The sequence below is a fragment of the Pan troglodytes genome, chromosome 8, assembly GCF_028858775.2.
Source record: "Pan troglodytes isolate AG18354 chromosome 8, NHGRI_mPanTro3-v2.0_pri, whole genome shotgun sequence".
NCBI lineage: Eukaryota > Metazoa > Chordata > Mammalia > Primates > Hominidae > Pan > Pan troglodytes.
Window position 1 is genome coordinate 26890825 of NC_072406.2, and position 18264 is coordinate 26909088.

An 18264-nucleotide genomic window follows, 5' to 3' on the forward strand; every position below is an offset into this window, starting at 1 on the left:
TATTTTAATATTCATAATAAAACTGAATTTTGATTTAAGCTGTGATGCCAATATATTCAGAAGACAGAGTGGGAAGAGATACATGTGTTTGTAGGGAAAGAGACTCATAAGTTGGCAGGAAAGGACTGGAGCCTGGGTTTTTCTTTCTAAGCCTTCTAGCACTCTTCAACTTTCAAATGTTATGAATATTGCCAGGTACACATATTATTTTGATAAAAATAAAAATTAAATTATAAACAGAAGGATCAATGTTACAGGGGATTTGAGCCAGATCAGGACGGACAGTGATGGGGCTGATGCCTTTGAGAACGTGCCCATGCAATGTCAGTAGCAGAAGTAGGACTGTGGAGGGTGACCTAGAACCACAGGCCTCTTTCTGAAAGGACAGGTTTGAGTCTGATACTGGGTTATTTAATCCAATGAGAAATATTTCAGGAAACCTGCTTGATTTCCTCTGTTTCTTTTTTTCCTTTGGGGTGCGTTGTGGGGCTCCTCATCTATGGACCTGCTGTTGGAATGGCTGCTGAATGCATAGCCTCCAAGGTATGCCTCGGAGAGAAGCATTTTCAATCTTCTGAAACGAGATGCAGACAGACAAAACGAAACCGGACAAAGACGTCACTGAGGGCACTGCCAACACTTCTGGAGCTTGTCCTGAAGAGCCATTGGTGTGCTTGGACTGATCTCCCATCTTGTGCTCTTGGCATTGCTGCAGGATCCTGCATGTACATTTGCAGGTGCGAGCTTGTGCACACGAACATGTGTGCTGCTTCCTCTCACGAACCCAGCAGCATAGCAGCAGCTAGAGATGCCCCAGAGTGATGACAACTAATTATGAAACACCAGTCTGATCTGTCCCTTTTATCTCATCTTGCAGAAGCCTTGCATTCCCCCAAAGCCCCCCAGTGGCCCTTTGTAATCCCAGAAAAGAAGCGTCAATATGGAAACAGCTGTTCTTGAGATAGTGGGATGACATCCTAATGAGCATGCCATCAGCTGTAGAGGAAACCCAAGGCTAATGGGCTTCTGATGCAAATATTCTTTCTAGACCACCCCACTCATATGAGAAAGGCTACAGTCCCCAGCAAGACTGGGAGAGGACACACTGGCCTATAGATGTCAAGTCCTCTTTTGTTCTTATTTAGGTTTTTTAGCCTCTCAAACCCCATGGGGCATCAGGCAATCTCCCTGACTCCTCTGGAAGGTGACTGGAAAAAAGGCAGCCCCAATTTTTTTTTGTTTTGTTTTGCTTAGAGGCCATGCTAGGGAAGCCAGCGGGAGCACAGGGCTCCTGCAATTTTGGTAGCAGGAGAAACAGCCACAGGTTGCTGTGGTTCAGGCAGGGAGTGAAGGCTGTGCTTAGAAAGAACCCAAATTCCCGATCATTCAAGGGGGAAAGGTTAGGGAGAAATAGTGGGAGAGAGCTGTAGAGGTGGAGGAAAGGGGAATGATGGATTGCAGCAAGCGACTTAAAACAGACGCCTTTTCTAGGGGCAAGGCAAGGGATGAAGAGAACTGACCTACCGTGTGCCTCCTTGGCATCAGACACACCCCTGGACACTTGCTCTATGTCACCTCTTCTGAATTTTCACCATGATCCTGTAAGCTGGGTAGCATTAGCTGCACTTTATTGATAAGGAAACTGAAGCTCAGAAAGACGAAATGCTTGCCAACAATCTCACATCTAGGAAGTGGTACCAAGCTGGGATTGAGACTTGAGCCCACGAGACTTTAAAGCTCCCTCTCAATTTTCTTTGGGGATGTGTATATAGGTGGGGAAGCTATACAGAAAATAAAAAAAATCCTTATATAAAAGCTGGGGGGTCCAGACATGGTGGCTCACACCTGTAATAATCCTAGCACTTTTGGGGCTGAAGCAAAATGATTGCTTGAACCCAGACATTCAAGACAAGCCTGGGCAATATAACAAGACCTCATCTCCACAAAAATAAAAAAAAAATAATAAAAAAAAACAGCTGGGCATGGTGGCTTATACCTGTAGTCCCACCTACTTGGGAAGCTGAGGTGGGAGGATTGTTTGAGCCCAGGAGGTCGAGGCTGCAGTGAGCCAAGATCATGTCACCACACTCCAGCCTGGGGGATAGAGGGAGACCCTGACTCAAATAAATACATAAATACAATAAAATAAAAATAAATAAATAAAAGCTGGGGGAGGGTTCTGTTTCCCTCTGGGGGAGGGAGAGAATTTTAATCTAGAGGGAATACTCAGAGACTCCTGGAGTCCTCACTCACAATATTTCATTTTTAATCTGGGTGGTGGTTACACAGGGTGTTCATGTTGTAAATAATCCTTTAGACTATCCATACATGTTTTATGGGCTTTTGTGCACCTCACCGATATCTTACAATAACAAATTACAAACAAAAAAGAGTCCCTATTCTTTTTGCATCCAGTGATTTCTTCAGTATATCACCAGAATGGCATCTGAAATGACTGTGTCAGACACCAGATTACAACCTGGTAAGAAATGCATGAAATCATGAGATTTCTGGTTTTTTTTTTTTGCATTTTATTGCTCCCACCAAAAGTTAAATTTTATAATAACAATAAAAATATACTAGTTAAAACTCAAGCGATTGATATGTATCTATTGAGGTCCTTGTATACAATATTCTAGGTGCCAAGGAGGTTACAAAGGTGTCCTTGCCTTTTGGATCTCAGGATCACCTTGAGGAGGAGGCAAGACAGAGACACAGAATGAGAGAATTAACTAAGTGAGGTCAACAAATAATGAGTGGTACAGAGAGGAAGTGCGACAGAAATCCACGTGTCTAAGCTTCGCGAGGGGAGAGAATTTCATTGAGGCTTGAAGGATGTATGAACTTCAGACAGGTCAAGAGGAAGCAGAATTACAAGTACAAAGACATAGTAATGAGAAGAGGCTCGCCGTCTTGCAGAGACTAATGTTGACCAGTTTGGAGTGGGGAACTCACAATGGGAAATTATAGGAGATAGGCTTAAAAGAGAACTTGACCTCCAAAACCTTGTGTGATCTGGCCCAAACCTTTGTCTAGCTGCCTGAATTTGTTGGAATCACATGATTTAATATAAACATTGCATAATGCTAAATGTGATTTAAATGCTTCTCAAGGGAGAAGCAGGGGCACAAAAATGTTGCTACAGAGGGCAGGCAAATGCTATGTAAATAAGGGGTAAAAATTGAGTGTGGGGAGGTTGGGCTAGAGATGATAATGGGTGGAAGAACTGGAGAAGTGCTGGCTGTGGGAGGATGAGAAGGTGAGTTCAAGTGATAAGTCAACGATGCACACTGGGGCTATGAAAAGATGGGTTGTATTTAGAGAAAAGGATGGAGTGTCTGACCCCATTCTCTTTCAAGGCGCAGTGCATCTTGGAGCTGGGAAAGGAGACGAAGGTGGTAGAAGTGTTAGGAGAGGAGCCTGCGGGTAGGGGAAGTTAAGGAGAGAATGGGAAATGTATTAATGACTTTGTGGTATTGAAATAAAACAGTTCCCTGATTAATTCGTTTCCTCCAATATGACCAAACTCACACCGACCCTTTGGCATGCCACAGATCACCCCCAGGAGTGACTCCACAGCCACCAGCCACCATCCCCACCATCCCAGGCAGTGGCAGCCAGGCAGAGGAAGTGGTCCAAGAAAGCTCCCTGTCTGCAGTTCAGTTTCTACTCATACTTCTCATAAAGTCATGACCCTGGCCATGAATCTCCCATCCCTGGAAACCCAGAAGGACGCTCTCCCTTCTGGACACATTCCTCCTCCAGGCATAACTTCCAACACGAAGGTCAGAATGAATGCGAGTCGCCCAGAGCCCCACACCCAGCCCTGGGAAGGGTGATTCCCTCTGGGAATTCTGCCAGCACAATGTTGCCTCAATTTGAAGACAAATTTTAAATTAATAAAGAAAAAAAAAAGCCTCAGACTCTCACGTCTGCCAAAACACACCATTCCCTGAAAGGTTCCTGAAAAGGACTCAGTGATGTACTATAAAGAAAGCGCCAACCTTCCATAGCCTTCTCCAGCTGCGAGACGCAGACTGGCGGGTCCTGGAAAGGTAACAGCTCACAGCCGCCTTCCCCGGGGCAGCGCAGTGTTGTTCTTGGATCGAGAAGACCTTTCAGCTGCCTTACCACCTGTGTATTTCACAGTCTTGCAGTTCCCTAAACCCCTATGAACAACACAGAACGAACAGACCCGTGGCCAACAGAAAACCCTGAGAAAAGTACTGGAAGAAAGAGTGTGGTTGGTTTAAGATAGAAATGATGTGAAGGTTGCAGTGCGTGCCCTGCAGTTTTCAAAGCCTGCATCGCTAAAAGCATCACAGGAATAGAAGTGTCCTTGTCAGCTGCTCTTTTCTTTAGCAGAGAATCTCTCAAACAGCCTCAGGCCACAAAATCACTTCCTGAGGAACTCTTGGTAACTGAATGCCTCTCCAAGTAGCAGGGACCCAGACACTGGAATTCTGGGGACAGTGAAGTTCACGCCTCTATCCTAGATTCAGCATCCTCTAAAAAAAAATTAGCATTTTGAGCACCCTCCCCTTTTTTTTTCTGGGATGGTCACTTCATAAACAAACAAATGTGGTTCATTCAGGGAATAGCTATTGAAGCTGCTTTGATCTCTTCTGGCAAATGGTTTCTATTTCTTCACCCTATTCATTCAGATTTCTGCAAGTGACTTGATTCTAAACCCACATCTCTACTATTTAATCTGCATGGACTATTCTGTGCCACTCAGGCACTGAGGAACTTTACGGTTTTCTCCCCCGACCGCACATGAGTAAGAATAAATCATGTGGACTTGGAAACTGCACAGTTGCAGATCAGAATGAGATTCCGTAATGGGGACAGGGTCCCAAGGACTTTCGGAGTGGCAGGGGAGACTCTCTTGCACCTGGAATAGGAAAAGCCTTTACTTACAAACACATCCATGAGCAGGTGCTCCAGTGTCAGCTCAAAGTCTTCCAGCTTGGCAGCCAAAGTCATGATGAATGTCCCGATTTGCTCTCAGTCCCCGCTGACAGATCAGATCTGCAAACTCCCCAGCTCAGGAAACACCGTCGGCGTCAAATTTGATCACAAGGCAGGGTTGCCACTAATGGGAAGTAGAAACCCTTAAAAGAAAGCAGAACATCGCAGGCTGGACTGCTCGAGCTGTGTAGCCAGAAACTGTACAAGGATATTTTGAAAAAACAAACACCAAACTCTAATAATGGTGCTATGGGATCAGAATGGGCATAAAGCGAGGCCACCAGATGAAGACTGCAGCCACTGCCTTCCCTGTGTAACTTCACAGTCCGAGGTGCTGGCCAAGCGCAGAGAACCTCACCAGTGAGTGAAAGAGAGAAGTGAGATGGGGTGAAAGCAAGAGTGGGGAAAATGGAATAGACCGTCTGACTCTGATATTTATAGGGCCACATGTTTTTGACTCTAGCCCATTTCTCAGTTGATTTCTGACCTTTCATAAATGGCTAAACACACTGGAGTGTATTGTCGAACGGGGGCAGTGGGTCCCACAGAAGTTGGCTGTGACCAATGCTAGGGCAATTCACACAGACACACCATCAATAGTTCTTTGTAGAGAACGTATCAGACCTTGTTTTGTACACGATGACTGAAAAGCACATAGTCTTGTGAAAAACAAGGAAACGAAAGTTGTGGGGGTACTAAATTTTTCCTCAGAATATTATTAGATCCCTCAGACTGTCTTTCTTCTCCATCCTCCGCACCCCCTCTGCTGCCAGAGTAGATAAACATCAAGGAAAAAAATTAATATCTCGTGTCAATTCCTCAAGCTTCTGCCAGTTACAGAATATCCACGAAATCTTGCAAATGCAGTTTCTCCTTTTCTGCTTCCAAAGTTTGCTTTTTTTTTTTTTAACTTAAAAATGTTTGGAAATTGTGGTAAAATATACCTCACATAAAATTTGCCATCTTAACTATTTTTAAGTGTACTGTTCCGTAGTGTTAAGTACATTCACCTTGTACTTGGTTCAGTTTGTACTGGAATAAACAAGATAGACTTGTTTATTTCATCAATGCTCTTCCTGGGATGGACAAGGGATCAGACTGTGGATAACAGCTAGTGTTTCTTATTTAAGGCAGTCTGCTAGTCTCAACAATGACATCACATGATTATTGTCTAAGAAAAATTTTGGGGCCTGAAGGATAGTCACTATCACACCACCATCCATCTCCAGAACTCTTCTCATTTTGCAAAACGGAAACACTGTAACCATTAAACAATAACTCCATTTCTCCCCTCCCACAGCTGCCTGGCCATCACCATTCTACTTACTGTCTCTATCAATTTGACCACTCTAGGGACCTCGTATAAGTGAGATCATATAGTGTTTGTCCTTTGGTGACTGGCTTATTTCACTTAGTGTAATGTCCTCAAGGTTCACCCACGGGGTAGCCTGTGTCGGACTCTCTTCCCTTTTTAAGGCTGAAATCATGTATCCTAAGAAAGATACTGCTTTGGACAGTTTTTCAGGCCTGAGAAAATCTCTCAGGGACACGTGGCTGTCAAGACGCTAATGGCCATCCTTGCTGTGACTGTAGTAACAAAATCAGCCTTCGTCTAGCAAGCCAGTGCCCAGTTCTGTCCTCTTAGTTCCCTAAACACTTTCTGTTAAACTCTGGTCTCCTGATTCCAAATAGAGTGTGACCACTTAACAGCCAACATTGATGTCAAAGAAGGTGGCCCTCATGAGATCGAGAGGGAAATATAAATATAAGATTTCTGCTTTACAGTAAAACTCCCCTCCCTGCATGTCAGAGCTCTCTCGGGTATGAACAGTTAAAACTCTCCATTTTAGTATCTCTCTGTGAATTTTCTTTTCCCAAAGGAGATAGACACAGACTTAATTCAACATTTCACACTTAAACAAAGCTACCATAAAATTAAGGGCAAAGATAAAGAAATGGACAAAAAGCACTGTATTATTTCAAAAGCAGATTCGGAGTCTGTCAGACGAGTTTAGCTTGACAGTGGGTCCTAAATTGTACATGCATGTTCTTCGAGTTATGGTTTCTATTTTGTTTTCAGGCCTCTAATGGAAGAATTAGAGCGGCTCCCGCAGCAGGTGTCTCTTGTTAGGAACGGCACTAGGAAGGGGCGGGCAGTGCTGTGATGAATGTCTTCAATAGCCAAGAATGCACAGAAAATCTATTTCCCTGATGGGCTAACTGAGCTACAGACCTTCCTAGGGGCTCATGGTTTTGCCATGTCTGAAATTGATTCAATAACCAGCTGCATCACATCAGCAAGAAAGTCTCAACACAAGAGGACTTCTTGCCACATAGTTGCCATCTTTTGTTAAAACTATAGCTGCCCTGAAGGTCCTCAAAAAGCCAAGTGCCTTCTCTCACCAAGCAAGACAACCTGATGCCCATGAGGGGCCCTATCATAAGGAGACTAGGGGGAGGGTGTGTATCTGCATATGTGCAACATTGTTCTAGTTTTCCAGGGATCTCAGAGGAGTGTTCAACATCAAATTTTCTTTCTTTTTTTAAAAAAATTTATTTTTATTGTTTGTGGGTACATAGTAGGTGTATATATTTATGGGTTACATGAGATATTCTGATCCAGGCATGCAATGCATCATAATCACATCATGGAAAATGGGGGTCTCCATCCCCTCAAGCATTTATCCTTTGAAAACCAAGTCCTCTTAGCCCCTTTCCTTATGAATTAAATTTGGACAAAATGTTTTTAATAGCTGGAATTTCATAAGAGATATACAACTTGTTTGTTTCATCAACCCTCTTCCTGGAATGGACAAGGGATCAGACCTTGGAGAAGAGCTATGGTTTCCATTTAAAGCAGTTGCCAAGAGAGAGTTGAGTCTCCCAGTCTCAACCATGACTTTATGTGACTATTTCCTAAGACAATTTTTGGGGGGGCTTTAAAAACTGTCAATGAGGCCGGGCATGGTGGCTCACGCCTATAATCCCAGCACTTTGGGAGGCCGAGGTGGGTGGACAGCCTGACCAATATGATGAAACCCTGTCTCTACTAAAAATACAAAAATTAGCTGGGCATGGTGGCATGTGCCTGTAATCCCAGCTACTCGGGAGGCTGAGACAGGAGAATCGCTTGAACCTGGGAGACAGAGATTGCAGTGAGCCGAGATGGCGCCATTGCACTCCAGCCTGAACAACAAGAGCTAAACTCTGTCTCAAACAAAAACAAAAACAAAAACAAAACAAAAATCAAGCCGTCAGTGCATTGGCTTCTCTTAGAATGTAAATAGCAAACTTCAGGGATAAGAAATTGTACATGATTTGGGCAGAGTGTGTGGTTCTTACTCTAGCACTGGGGCTCTAGAAGAATGTAGTCAGAACATCCTGCTCTTCCAACAAAAGTCACTTTAATAGTTTCCAAAGGAGAGAAATTGACCAGAAGGGAGTTAGCCTGAAGAATGCACAGGAAATTAGTGTATGCGGATGTCACCCCGAAGAGACATTAATCATGAATTCGGATTTTAGTGAATGATATGAGCCACTTGGAGTAATTGGGTACCAGGGAGGAAGTAGAACCACACCAGTGTTAAGACAGAGAAACTTGAAGATACATTCATACAAGCGAGTTCACGGGTGTCAGTGCTTATCGGTATATGAGAACATGGTGAAGGCTGGCTTGGGCCGATCGATTGTGGATGTTTTCTTAGTAACTATATTCTAACTACCTGTTATATATTTTTTTGATAATTATGGGGACATATTATTAATACTTATATCAAATGTGAACATTCATTTGTTCATTCATTAATGCACCCTTTGGACAAATGTTTATTTACTAACTGGGGTATATACTGGCATAGGTGCTGGTGCCTACAAAGATGATTAAGATATTGTTTCTTCTTCAAGACCTTACAGACTAGAAAAGAGGAGGCCTGATGTGATTGATGTAATCTTACATTATTTTTTCTTGGGAAATATGAATGTGGAGTGTAACTCCTTATCAGGGGACTCACTCTGGGACTTGGGGATGAGGGAGAGTCACTGACAAAGGGGGAGAAGAGGCTGTTGCCCTACCTAAGAAACATTAACTGTTCTCCATGCTCTGATCCCTTGTCCACCCCAGGAAGAAGGTTGATGAAATAAACATATCTCTTATGAAAATCCAGATATTAAAAACATTTTGTCCAAATTTAATTCATAAGGAAAGGGACTAAGAAAACTTGCTTTTCAAAGGATAAATGCTTGAGGGGAAGGATACCCCCATTTTCCACAGTGCGATTATGACACATTGCATGCTTGTATCGATATTCATACTCCCACCCTGTGGGAAGGGCAATGAGTGAGAATGAGGGAGGTATGTAGTACACCTCCTGAGGTTGGGATTGGCAGCACTAAGTGGCAGGGACATCAGGGCAGTGATGGATCCTAGGGTTGAGCCCAGGGATCATTGGGTTTGAAGAGTTGACAGCCAAGGTCTCAATGCTGACAGCACAGGATCCTGCTACTATTTATAGACATCCCATTGATGGTGTAAATCTCTGTTGGAAAAAAATCCACTTTAACCATTGATCAAAGCTTGGTGGCCACCTAAGAATGATCTGACATGAACCACCCTGCTGGGGCTGGCTGGTTGAGAACAATTAATCAGTGACACACTCTCTATGGTAGGCAAACACCGGAATTTGTTCTGTGCATTTAAATAACAACACTTGTGGGTATGTTTTTAAATTCAGAACCGTTAAATTTCTTTCTGTTTGAACCTCAGATGATCATCTCTTTCTCCCATTTCTATGAAACATCTCCAGCGGGCTTAATGTTTTAGTGATAAGATTCAAATAAAATAGAAGTCTCGGTGGTGGGGTGGGAATTGGCTGAATTCTCTGTACAGGCATGAAGCTGGTCTCTCCTTAGTCCTTCTCCCCAGGGAAACGGTGGGCAGATCGTTCTTCTAGAGAGAGTATTATAGATTTCTGCAGCCCTGAAAATGAATCATCTGCTTCAAACGCATGAGTGCTCCGCTAAAGTGAGGTTCTTGCCTCAACTAGATTAATTCAGTTCATATCAACCAATCTCTATTAAGGACAACCACGTGTAAGCCCAAAGCAGTAGGCAATTGCATATACAAAATGTGTTTCTTGAACCATATTCCTGTCCAACCTAGAGCAGTGGTTTTCTATTCAGCAAGATCACATATTTGAAGATCAGGTTTGGGCAGGTGATCAGACCACCACACAGTGGATCAGAATCAGTCAGTAAGACACATTGGTTACCTATTTTCATGCCTGGGTCGGTAAACCTAAGTAGAAGTTTAATCCAATTATTAAATAAGTACTGAGATACTTTTAAAGAGCAAAACCACTGGCTTTTATTTTGACCACCCAATTAGTCCCACAGATCCAGTTTACATGAAAAAAAAAAACTACGTGTTTGTTTTTAATCGTTTTTGAGTTGATTTTTGTATATGGTATAAAATAAAAGTCCAATTTCATTATTCTGCATGTGGATATCCAGTTTTTACAACACCATTTATTGAAGAGATTGTCTTTTTCCCAAACCTGGAGGATATTACGCTAAGTGAAAAATGTCAGACACAGAAAGACACATATACTGCATCATCTCACTTCTAGGTAGAAGGCTAAAATAGCCAGACTCACAGAGGAACAGGGTAGAATGTGGTTTCCAGGAGCTGGAGGAGGGGGAAATGGGGAGATGCTGGTCAAGGGGTACAAAGTTTCAGTTATGCAGGAGGAATAAGTTCTGGGGACCCAATGCCCAGCAATGTGACTGAGTTAACAACGCTGTACTGTCTACTTGAAATTTGCTGAGAGGATAGATCTTAAGTGTTCTCATAAAATGTTTTTTAGAAAAAGAAAGCAAAAAAGAAAATGGTAACTATATGAGGTGATAGATACATTAATTAGCTTGATCCTGGTGATTATTTCACAATATATACCTGCATAGGAACATTACATCATACACCTTAAATACATACAATTTTTGTCTGTGATATCTCCATAAAGATGGAAAACTCTCAATGATATGTGTAAGAGCAACTGATATTAATGTCCTAATGACATAATTATCTATCAAGCTTCTGCCTTACCTTCAAACTACAAAGAGAGAGGATTTTAAAGATTGTTTGTTTAAGTAAAACAAGCCCTTTTGATGGCCATATAGACAGCAAGCTGTCTGTCTGGGTCTAGTTAAAGGCTGGCCTGTCTGCTCCAGCTATCTCTTGGAGAACAGACATGTTAATTTAAAGGTTTGCTTCTATAGGGCCCCTGGCAGCCTGGCACTGGCCTGGGATCAGGCAGTGGTTCTCAGAAGACTACACTCTTAGCATCTGCCCTTATTCTTCCATGTTTGTGTAGACGGCTTACACAACCAACCTTGTCTTTCCCACTCAGGATGCATTTTCCATTTTGACAGCCTCTGCAATGAGTACAAAGCCTCTATTCCTCTGCATCCATCCCCAGCCCCACTGCAGTCCCTGGCTCATGTACCCCACAACCCCTGACCAGTCACAAGGATGAATTTCAAGACTTTCAAAACTCAGAAGCAGGGAAATGAGTGTCAGGCACACCCAGCAGTACCCTGAACTTACGATGGGGTGAAACATAATAACTCATCTTTTCTCAGTCTTGCCATCTGTCACTTACTGTACCATTTGGAGTCAAAGAGGCTTGCAGGGATTCTGAGGTCACCACCAGAAGTGTACAATTGGAATGTGCCAGGAATGATCGCCTGGGCTTCACCACGTGGACTTTCTAAGGCACTTGTTTTCCCGGGTTCAAATACACACTCTGGAGACACTAATCCTTACTGCATCCTCCTGAATCTTTTATAGGCTTTTTTTTTTTTTTTGAGATGGTGTTTCACTCTTGTTGCCTAGGCTGGAGTGCAATGGCATGATCTTGGCTCACTGTAACCTCCGTCTCCCGGGTTCAAGTGATTCTCCTGCCTTAGCCTACTGAGTAGCTAAGATTACAGGTGCCAACCACCATGCCTGGCTAATTTTTGTATTTTTAGTAGAGATGGGGTTTCACCATGTTGGTCAGGCTGGTCTTGAACTCCTGGCCTCAGGTGATCCACCTGCCTCAGCCTCCCGAAGTGCTGGGATTATAGGCACACCCAGCCTTACAGATGTTTTTTAATGGCTCTTTCCCATCTGTAACAGACACACAGGATTTAAAGATTTCCATGCCTTCCGGAGTTGTTTAGAGAACCAAGACATGAGCTCTAGGCGAAGCTTTTAGAGCTGGTCTGAAACGAGAAGCTGTGGAATAGGAGCTGGAGCTATGTGACGACTATACCATTGCATGTTCTGCACTTTGGACAACTTTGAGTGGGGCATTTTGCTCATTAATGTCATTGCCAAATCCAGGAAGTCTGCTGGTTGTAAAACAATCTTGAGGAAGAACCACCATCCATTTCACCCAACTCTGACTTAGATTTTTCTTTTCTTCCCCCATTGCCTTTCCCATGGGCCTTAGAATGATCAATGATGTTTAATCCCTTTAGAGTCAGCGGCCTTGGTTCTAAGAAATATTCTAAGTTTTTAATTTTTTGAGATGGGGTCTTTCTATGTTGCCCAGGCTGACCCTGAACTCCCAGACTCAAGCAATCCTCAGGCCTCAGCCTCTTGAGTAGCTGGGACTTCAGGCAATCTACCACTGCTGGCTCTAACAAGTATTTTAAAATACTCCCTTACTGTCCTCAAATAAAATTCATGGATTGTGCAACCTGCTTACACATATTATTTAAAAAAATTAGCACAATTCTCTGTTATGTAAACAAAAGATAGTAGGAAAGTAATCTGTCAGCAAATAACATATATTACAATATGTAAATGTTTGCAGATAATGCAACTACAACCAGAAATCATGAAGAAGTGATCGATTTTTTAATTACTCTGAGGCCAGAGCTCCAAATGCTAATTGCCAAATGCCTGTCATGTTGGAGACTCAAATGCCACTGGGGTATTGCCATTAGTGAAGCGCTTTTCCTGAAACATGAATAGTTCTTGGTGAACTTCCGGCTAAAACAAAGCATTATCACCCCTTGACTTGCAGGAGAGTTGTACTTGGGAAAGTCTGTAAAAGGTGAACCGCAAATAGCGCAATCCACACCCGCCACCCCTCCCTCACTATTGCTGCCTGGGAACTACGTTGCCACCACTTCCAGTGAAGGCCACCAGGGGGCGCCAGCAAGGAGAAGCTGCTGGCGGACACCACCCTAAGACGCCCACCCTTTGGTTGATGCGGTGTTCTGCGCCGTGTCCACCATCACCCCTCAGACACCAGCATGGCATCCCCTCACCCCATCTGTTGCTAGGAGCCAGCATCCCTGGACCGCACTAGTGATAAAAGGCAGGGGACATCCTGCAGGAAGGAAATGGGGCTGAGTGTGTTTGTGTCTTTGAGCAGGAGACAGTGGTGGTGGGAAATCATGCACAGTCTGTTTCCCAGTCTTGGTAACTTTGCCTGGTATTGCCAGATATACCCAAGAGCAATTCAGGTGGCTGCAGTAGTCACCAGGTAGGTCTGGAACGAAACAATATCTGCGAGGCTCCACTACGTTCTTTTAAGATAATTGTATTGGCTGGGCGCGGTGGCTCACGCCTATAATCCCAGCACTTTGGGAGGCTGAGGTGGGCGGATCACCTGAGGTCAGGAGTTCGAGATCAGCCTGGCCAACATGGTGAAACCCTGTCTCTACTAAAAATACAAAAATTAGCCGGGCGTGGTGGCACATGCTTTTAATCCCAGCTACTCAGGAGGCTGAGGCAGGAGAATCGCTTGAGCCTGGGAGGTGGAGGTTGCAGTTAGCCTAGATTGTGCCACTGCACTCCAGACTGGCCAACAGAGCGAGACTCTGTCTCAAAAAAAAAAAAAAAATTTTATTTTAGATTCAGGGCACATGTGCTTGTTACATGTATATTATTAATACATGCTTATTGGTGGAGTGTGGGCTTCTAGTGTGACCATCACCCAAATATTGAGCATTGTACCCAATAGCTAATGTCAAGGAACCAACCTAAGTGTCCACCAATGGCCGATTGGATAAAGAAAATGTGATAGGCCAGGCATGGTGGCTCACGCCTGTAATCTCAGCAATTTGGGAGGCTGAGGCGAGTGGATCACTTGAGCTCAGGAGTTCAAGACCAGCCTGGCTAACATGGCAAAACCCCATCTCTACTAAAAATACAAAAATTAGCTGGGCATGGTGGCATGCGCCTGTAATCCCAGTTATGTGGGAGGCTGAGGCAGGAGAATCTCTTGAACCCAGGAGGTGGAGGTTGCAGTGAGCCGAGATTGTGTCATTGCCCTCCAGCCTGAGCAACATAGCAAAACTCAGAAAGAGAGAGAGAGAGAGAGAAAGAAAAGAAAAGAAAAAAAAAGAAAAGAAAAGAAAAAAGAAAAGAAAAGAAGTTAGGAAGGAAGGAAGGGAGAAAATGTGATATATAGACACCATGGAATGCTACACGGCCCTAAAAAGAATAAAATCATCCCATTTGCAGCAACATGCATGGAGCTTGAGGCATTCATCCTAAGTGAACTAACTTAGAAGCAGAAAATCAAATATCGCATGTTCTCACTTATAAGTGGGAGCTAAACACGGGTCCACTATGTTGCTGAGACACTACATTCCCCAATAGCAAGAGCTATCTGTTATAACTTGGACATTTTTCTATTTGGTCCCTAGTGTCCCCCACTAAGGACAGGCTTGGGAGGTCATGGCACTGTGTACCCTGCCTTTCCCTAGATGTTCATCAAATGCATTTGTTGCATTGTGCATATCCTTGCCTGCTCCCTAGGCTGTGGAGGAGCTATCGGTACCCAGCTGGTTGTCTGTGGCAGGCTGGTAGCAGGTGAGGGCAGCTCTCCGGGTTCCGAGTGATGAGAATCCAGAGACGCACATCCCTGACTATTGCTGGATCCTTGAGCAGACAGGGCCCTCTGTTTCCCACACCCGAGTTCCAGAACTTAGAAGAAGAGTTCCAAGAACAGCTGGCTGTGGAACAGCCATGGGAGGATGTCTCTTGCCCTTTAAGCTTCCATGAGGTGAATATATACAGTGTCCATCCCTGAGAAAAATGAAGCTTCCACAAGACAACAGATAAATATTTTCAGAAGAAAATGAAATATTTTCATGAGAGATGATCAGATCTGATCCTGGGCCTTGGGTGGGTGGGTCTCTACCTGCACTTTACAACCCTAATCAATAAATAACCTGAGCTCCTTGTTCGGCTTACAAGTCATTGGTCCAGTTTAGCTCAAAGAGAGACGGATGTCCAGTGACCTAAATTTATCTTACAATGGCAGTGCTGTGCCTGACACCAGGTTCATGCATCTTCACCCAGGCCGTCCCTAGAAGAGAAAAGGATGCATCCCCTCATTGGCTTTCTAATATTACTGCAACAACTACAACCTTGGGGACAACTTCCTGGTGGGAGGACGTGCCCAATAATGCAGGTGCATAGTGGAACACTGGCATCACTTAGTTGGTGACTTGAGGACCTCAGTCTCCCTGGGTTCAGTTTCCTCATGTGTCAAATTCCCAGCTTAACTAGATGAGGGTTTCCAGACTTTGAGTAATATGAAACAGTACAATCTGAAAATGAAATTAAATACTGGGGGGACCAACCTATAGGGTTGTCAGTATCTTATATGCTACGTTAGGGAATTAAAAACAAAATGGACTGGGCGCGGTGGCTCACACCTATAATCCCAGCACTTTGGGAGGCTGAGGCGGGTGGATCACCTGAGGTCAGGAGTTTGAGACCACCCTGGCCAACATGGTGAAACCCTGTTTCTCCTAAAAATACAAAATTAGCTGGGCGTGGTAGCAGGCATCTGTAATCCCAGGTACTCAGGAGGCTGAGGTGGGAGGACTGCATGAATCCGCGAGGCTGAGGTTGCAGTGAGCCAAGATTGCGCCATTACACTCCAGCCTGGGCAACAAAGCAAGACTCCATCTCAAAAACAAACAAATAACAACAACAACAACAAAAAAAAAACAAAAAAAGAAGAAAAAATGAAACAAGCCAAATATAATCTGCTGTCTCCATGATTTTATTAAAGAAAAGACATTTTAACACACACTGAAAACAGGAGAGATAAAAATATTGGCTTTTAAAGTGGGATAAATTTAGCTTGATAGAAAAATCCTTCTGTTGTCTGTATTTTTCTCCTGGGCTGCATACCCATGAGGATTTTATTATAATGGAGATCAGGAACGGGCATCTGGGACCAGAGCACAAGAGGATCCCAGCCTCGATCCAGCTGTATTTTTATCTCTAGGTTTTAATCTCTAGTTTTTATCTCTAGTTTTTAATACAGCCTCACACTGTTCCTATGAAATAGACTAAAGATATGCAAGAAACACACTAGTAAGCGAATCTCTGGAAACAGAATCCTCCACCTTCCTTTCCATGTGTTTTGCTTCTCTGACCATCTCAATGCCAAAATACAAAAATTAGCCAGGCGTGGTGGTTGGCGCCTGTAATCCCAGCTACTTGGGAGGCTGAGGCAGGAGAATCACTTGAACCTGGGAGGTGGAGGTTGCAGTGAGCCGACATCGTGCCATTGCACTCCAGCATGGGCAACAAGAGTGAAACTCCACCTCAAAAAAAAAAAAAAAAAAAAGTCTATAAAAGATTCAGGAGGATGCAGTAAGGATTAGTGTCTCCACAATGTGCATTTGAACCCTAGAAAACAAGTGCCTTAGAAAGTCCACGTGGTGAAGCCCAGGCGATCATTCCTGGCACATTCCAATTGCACACTTCTGGTGGTGACCTCGGAATCCCTGTAAGCCTCTGACTCCAAATGGTACAGTAAGTGAAAGATGGCAAGACTGAGAAAAGATGAGTTATTATGTTTCGCCCCATCATTAGTTCAGGGTACTCCTGGGTGCGCCTGACACTCATTTCCCTGCTTGTGAGTTTTGAAAGTCTTGAAACTCACAGCAGAGAACATCAGCAAGACGGAAAGAGAAAGCTGGAAAGATAAACACCCCGCCTTCCTGTTCGGAGTCTGCAGAAAAGGGACAAAGCCAGGCCAAGGGGAGCAGAGTATAGTGATGCTTGTTTCACTTCTTAATCAACCCGGATTGCTTGCATTTGTACTTTCTGGGTGATGCTACCCACTTCCTACCATGACGGAATCACTGATTTTTACCTCTTCTATAAGCACATGCTTGAGAGGGAGCAACTCAAGTTTTTGGGATGGAGTCTTGCTCTGTTGCCCAGGCTGGAGCACAGTAGACAGGCTCAAGCAATTCACCTCCCTCAGCCTCCCGAGTAGCTGGAATTACAGGCTATTGACCATTATACTCGTCTAATTTTTTTGTATTTTTAGTAGAGATGGGGTTTTGCCAGGTTGGCCAGACTGGTCTCGAACTCCTGACCTCAAGTGATCTACCCGCCTCAGCCTCCCAAAGTGGCAAGAATACAGGCATGCTCCACCGTGCCCAGTTGGGAGCAACCCAATTCTTACCCTCAAAACTGAAAAGCTCTGTTTTTGAAACTCTTTTGTTACTATTTTTTGAGTAGGTAATATATGCAGATGATACAAAATTCAAAATTAACAAGGGAGCAGAAACAAAAAGTTAATTTCTCTTATACGTCTGACCTACAGCCACCCAGTTCTCACTAGTGGCAACCACTTTTACATGCTTCTTGAGATATTCTAATCAGATTCAGGCATAAAATATTACCATTGGTGATTATATATACACACACACATATGCACGTGTCCACACACAAACACACAAGTAGAACATACTTTACAACTATAAATTGTACTTCACTGTCTAGATCTGGAATATTTCCTTTTTCTTTACTTTTTTTGAAACAGTCTCGCTCTGTCATCCAGGCTGGAGGGCAGTACACTGTGCCTCCAGGGCTCAAGCGCTTCTCCTGCCTCAGCCTCCTGAGCAGCTGGGATTACAGATGGGCACCACCATGTCCACCTAATTTTTGTATTTTTAGTAGAGACGGGGGTTTGCCATGTTGGCCAGGCTGGTCTTGAACTCCTGACCTCATGTGATCCACCCACCTTAGCCTCTCAAAGTGCTGGGATTACAGGTGTGAGCCACTGAGCCGGGAACATTTCATTAAATCAGTCTTCTATTGATGGATATTTGAATATGTCACTAATTCAATGTGAAAATGTTTTTGTACATCTGTCAATGTATCTCTAAGGTAGACTTCTAGGAGTAGAATTGTTGGCTCAAAAGTCATGTGTATTTAAAAAAAAAATTAGACATTGTCAATTTTGCTCCCCATGGAGGTTA

At 43.7% G+C, this 18264-nt stretch overlaps 1 protein-coding gene across 4 annotated transcripts in view; it reads right to left on the reverse strand.

Annotated features, from left to right (window-relative positions):
- Positions 1-18264, reverse strand: part of FRMD4A (FERM domain containing 4A) — a 688079-nt gene that overhangs the window by 374231 nt on the left and 295584 nt on the right. The window contains exon 1 of one of the 4 annotated variants that reach the window (XM_054660739.2): positions 4921-5659. The exons of the other annotated variants lie outside the window; for them this stretch is intronic. Coding sequence (XP_054516714.1) covers positions 4921-4986 — 66 coding nt within the window. The 5' untranslated portion in view covers positions 4987-5659. Of the gene's footprint in view, positions 1-4920; positions 5660-18264 lie in introns of those variants that run through there. 4 annotated transcript variants of the gene reach the window in all.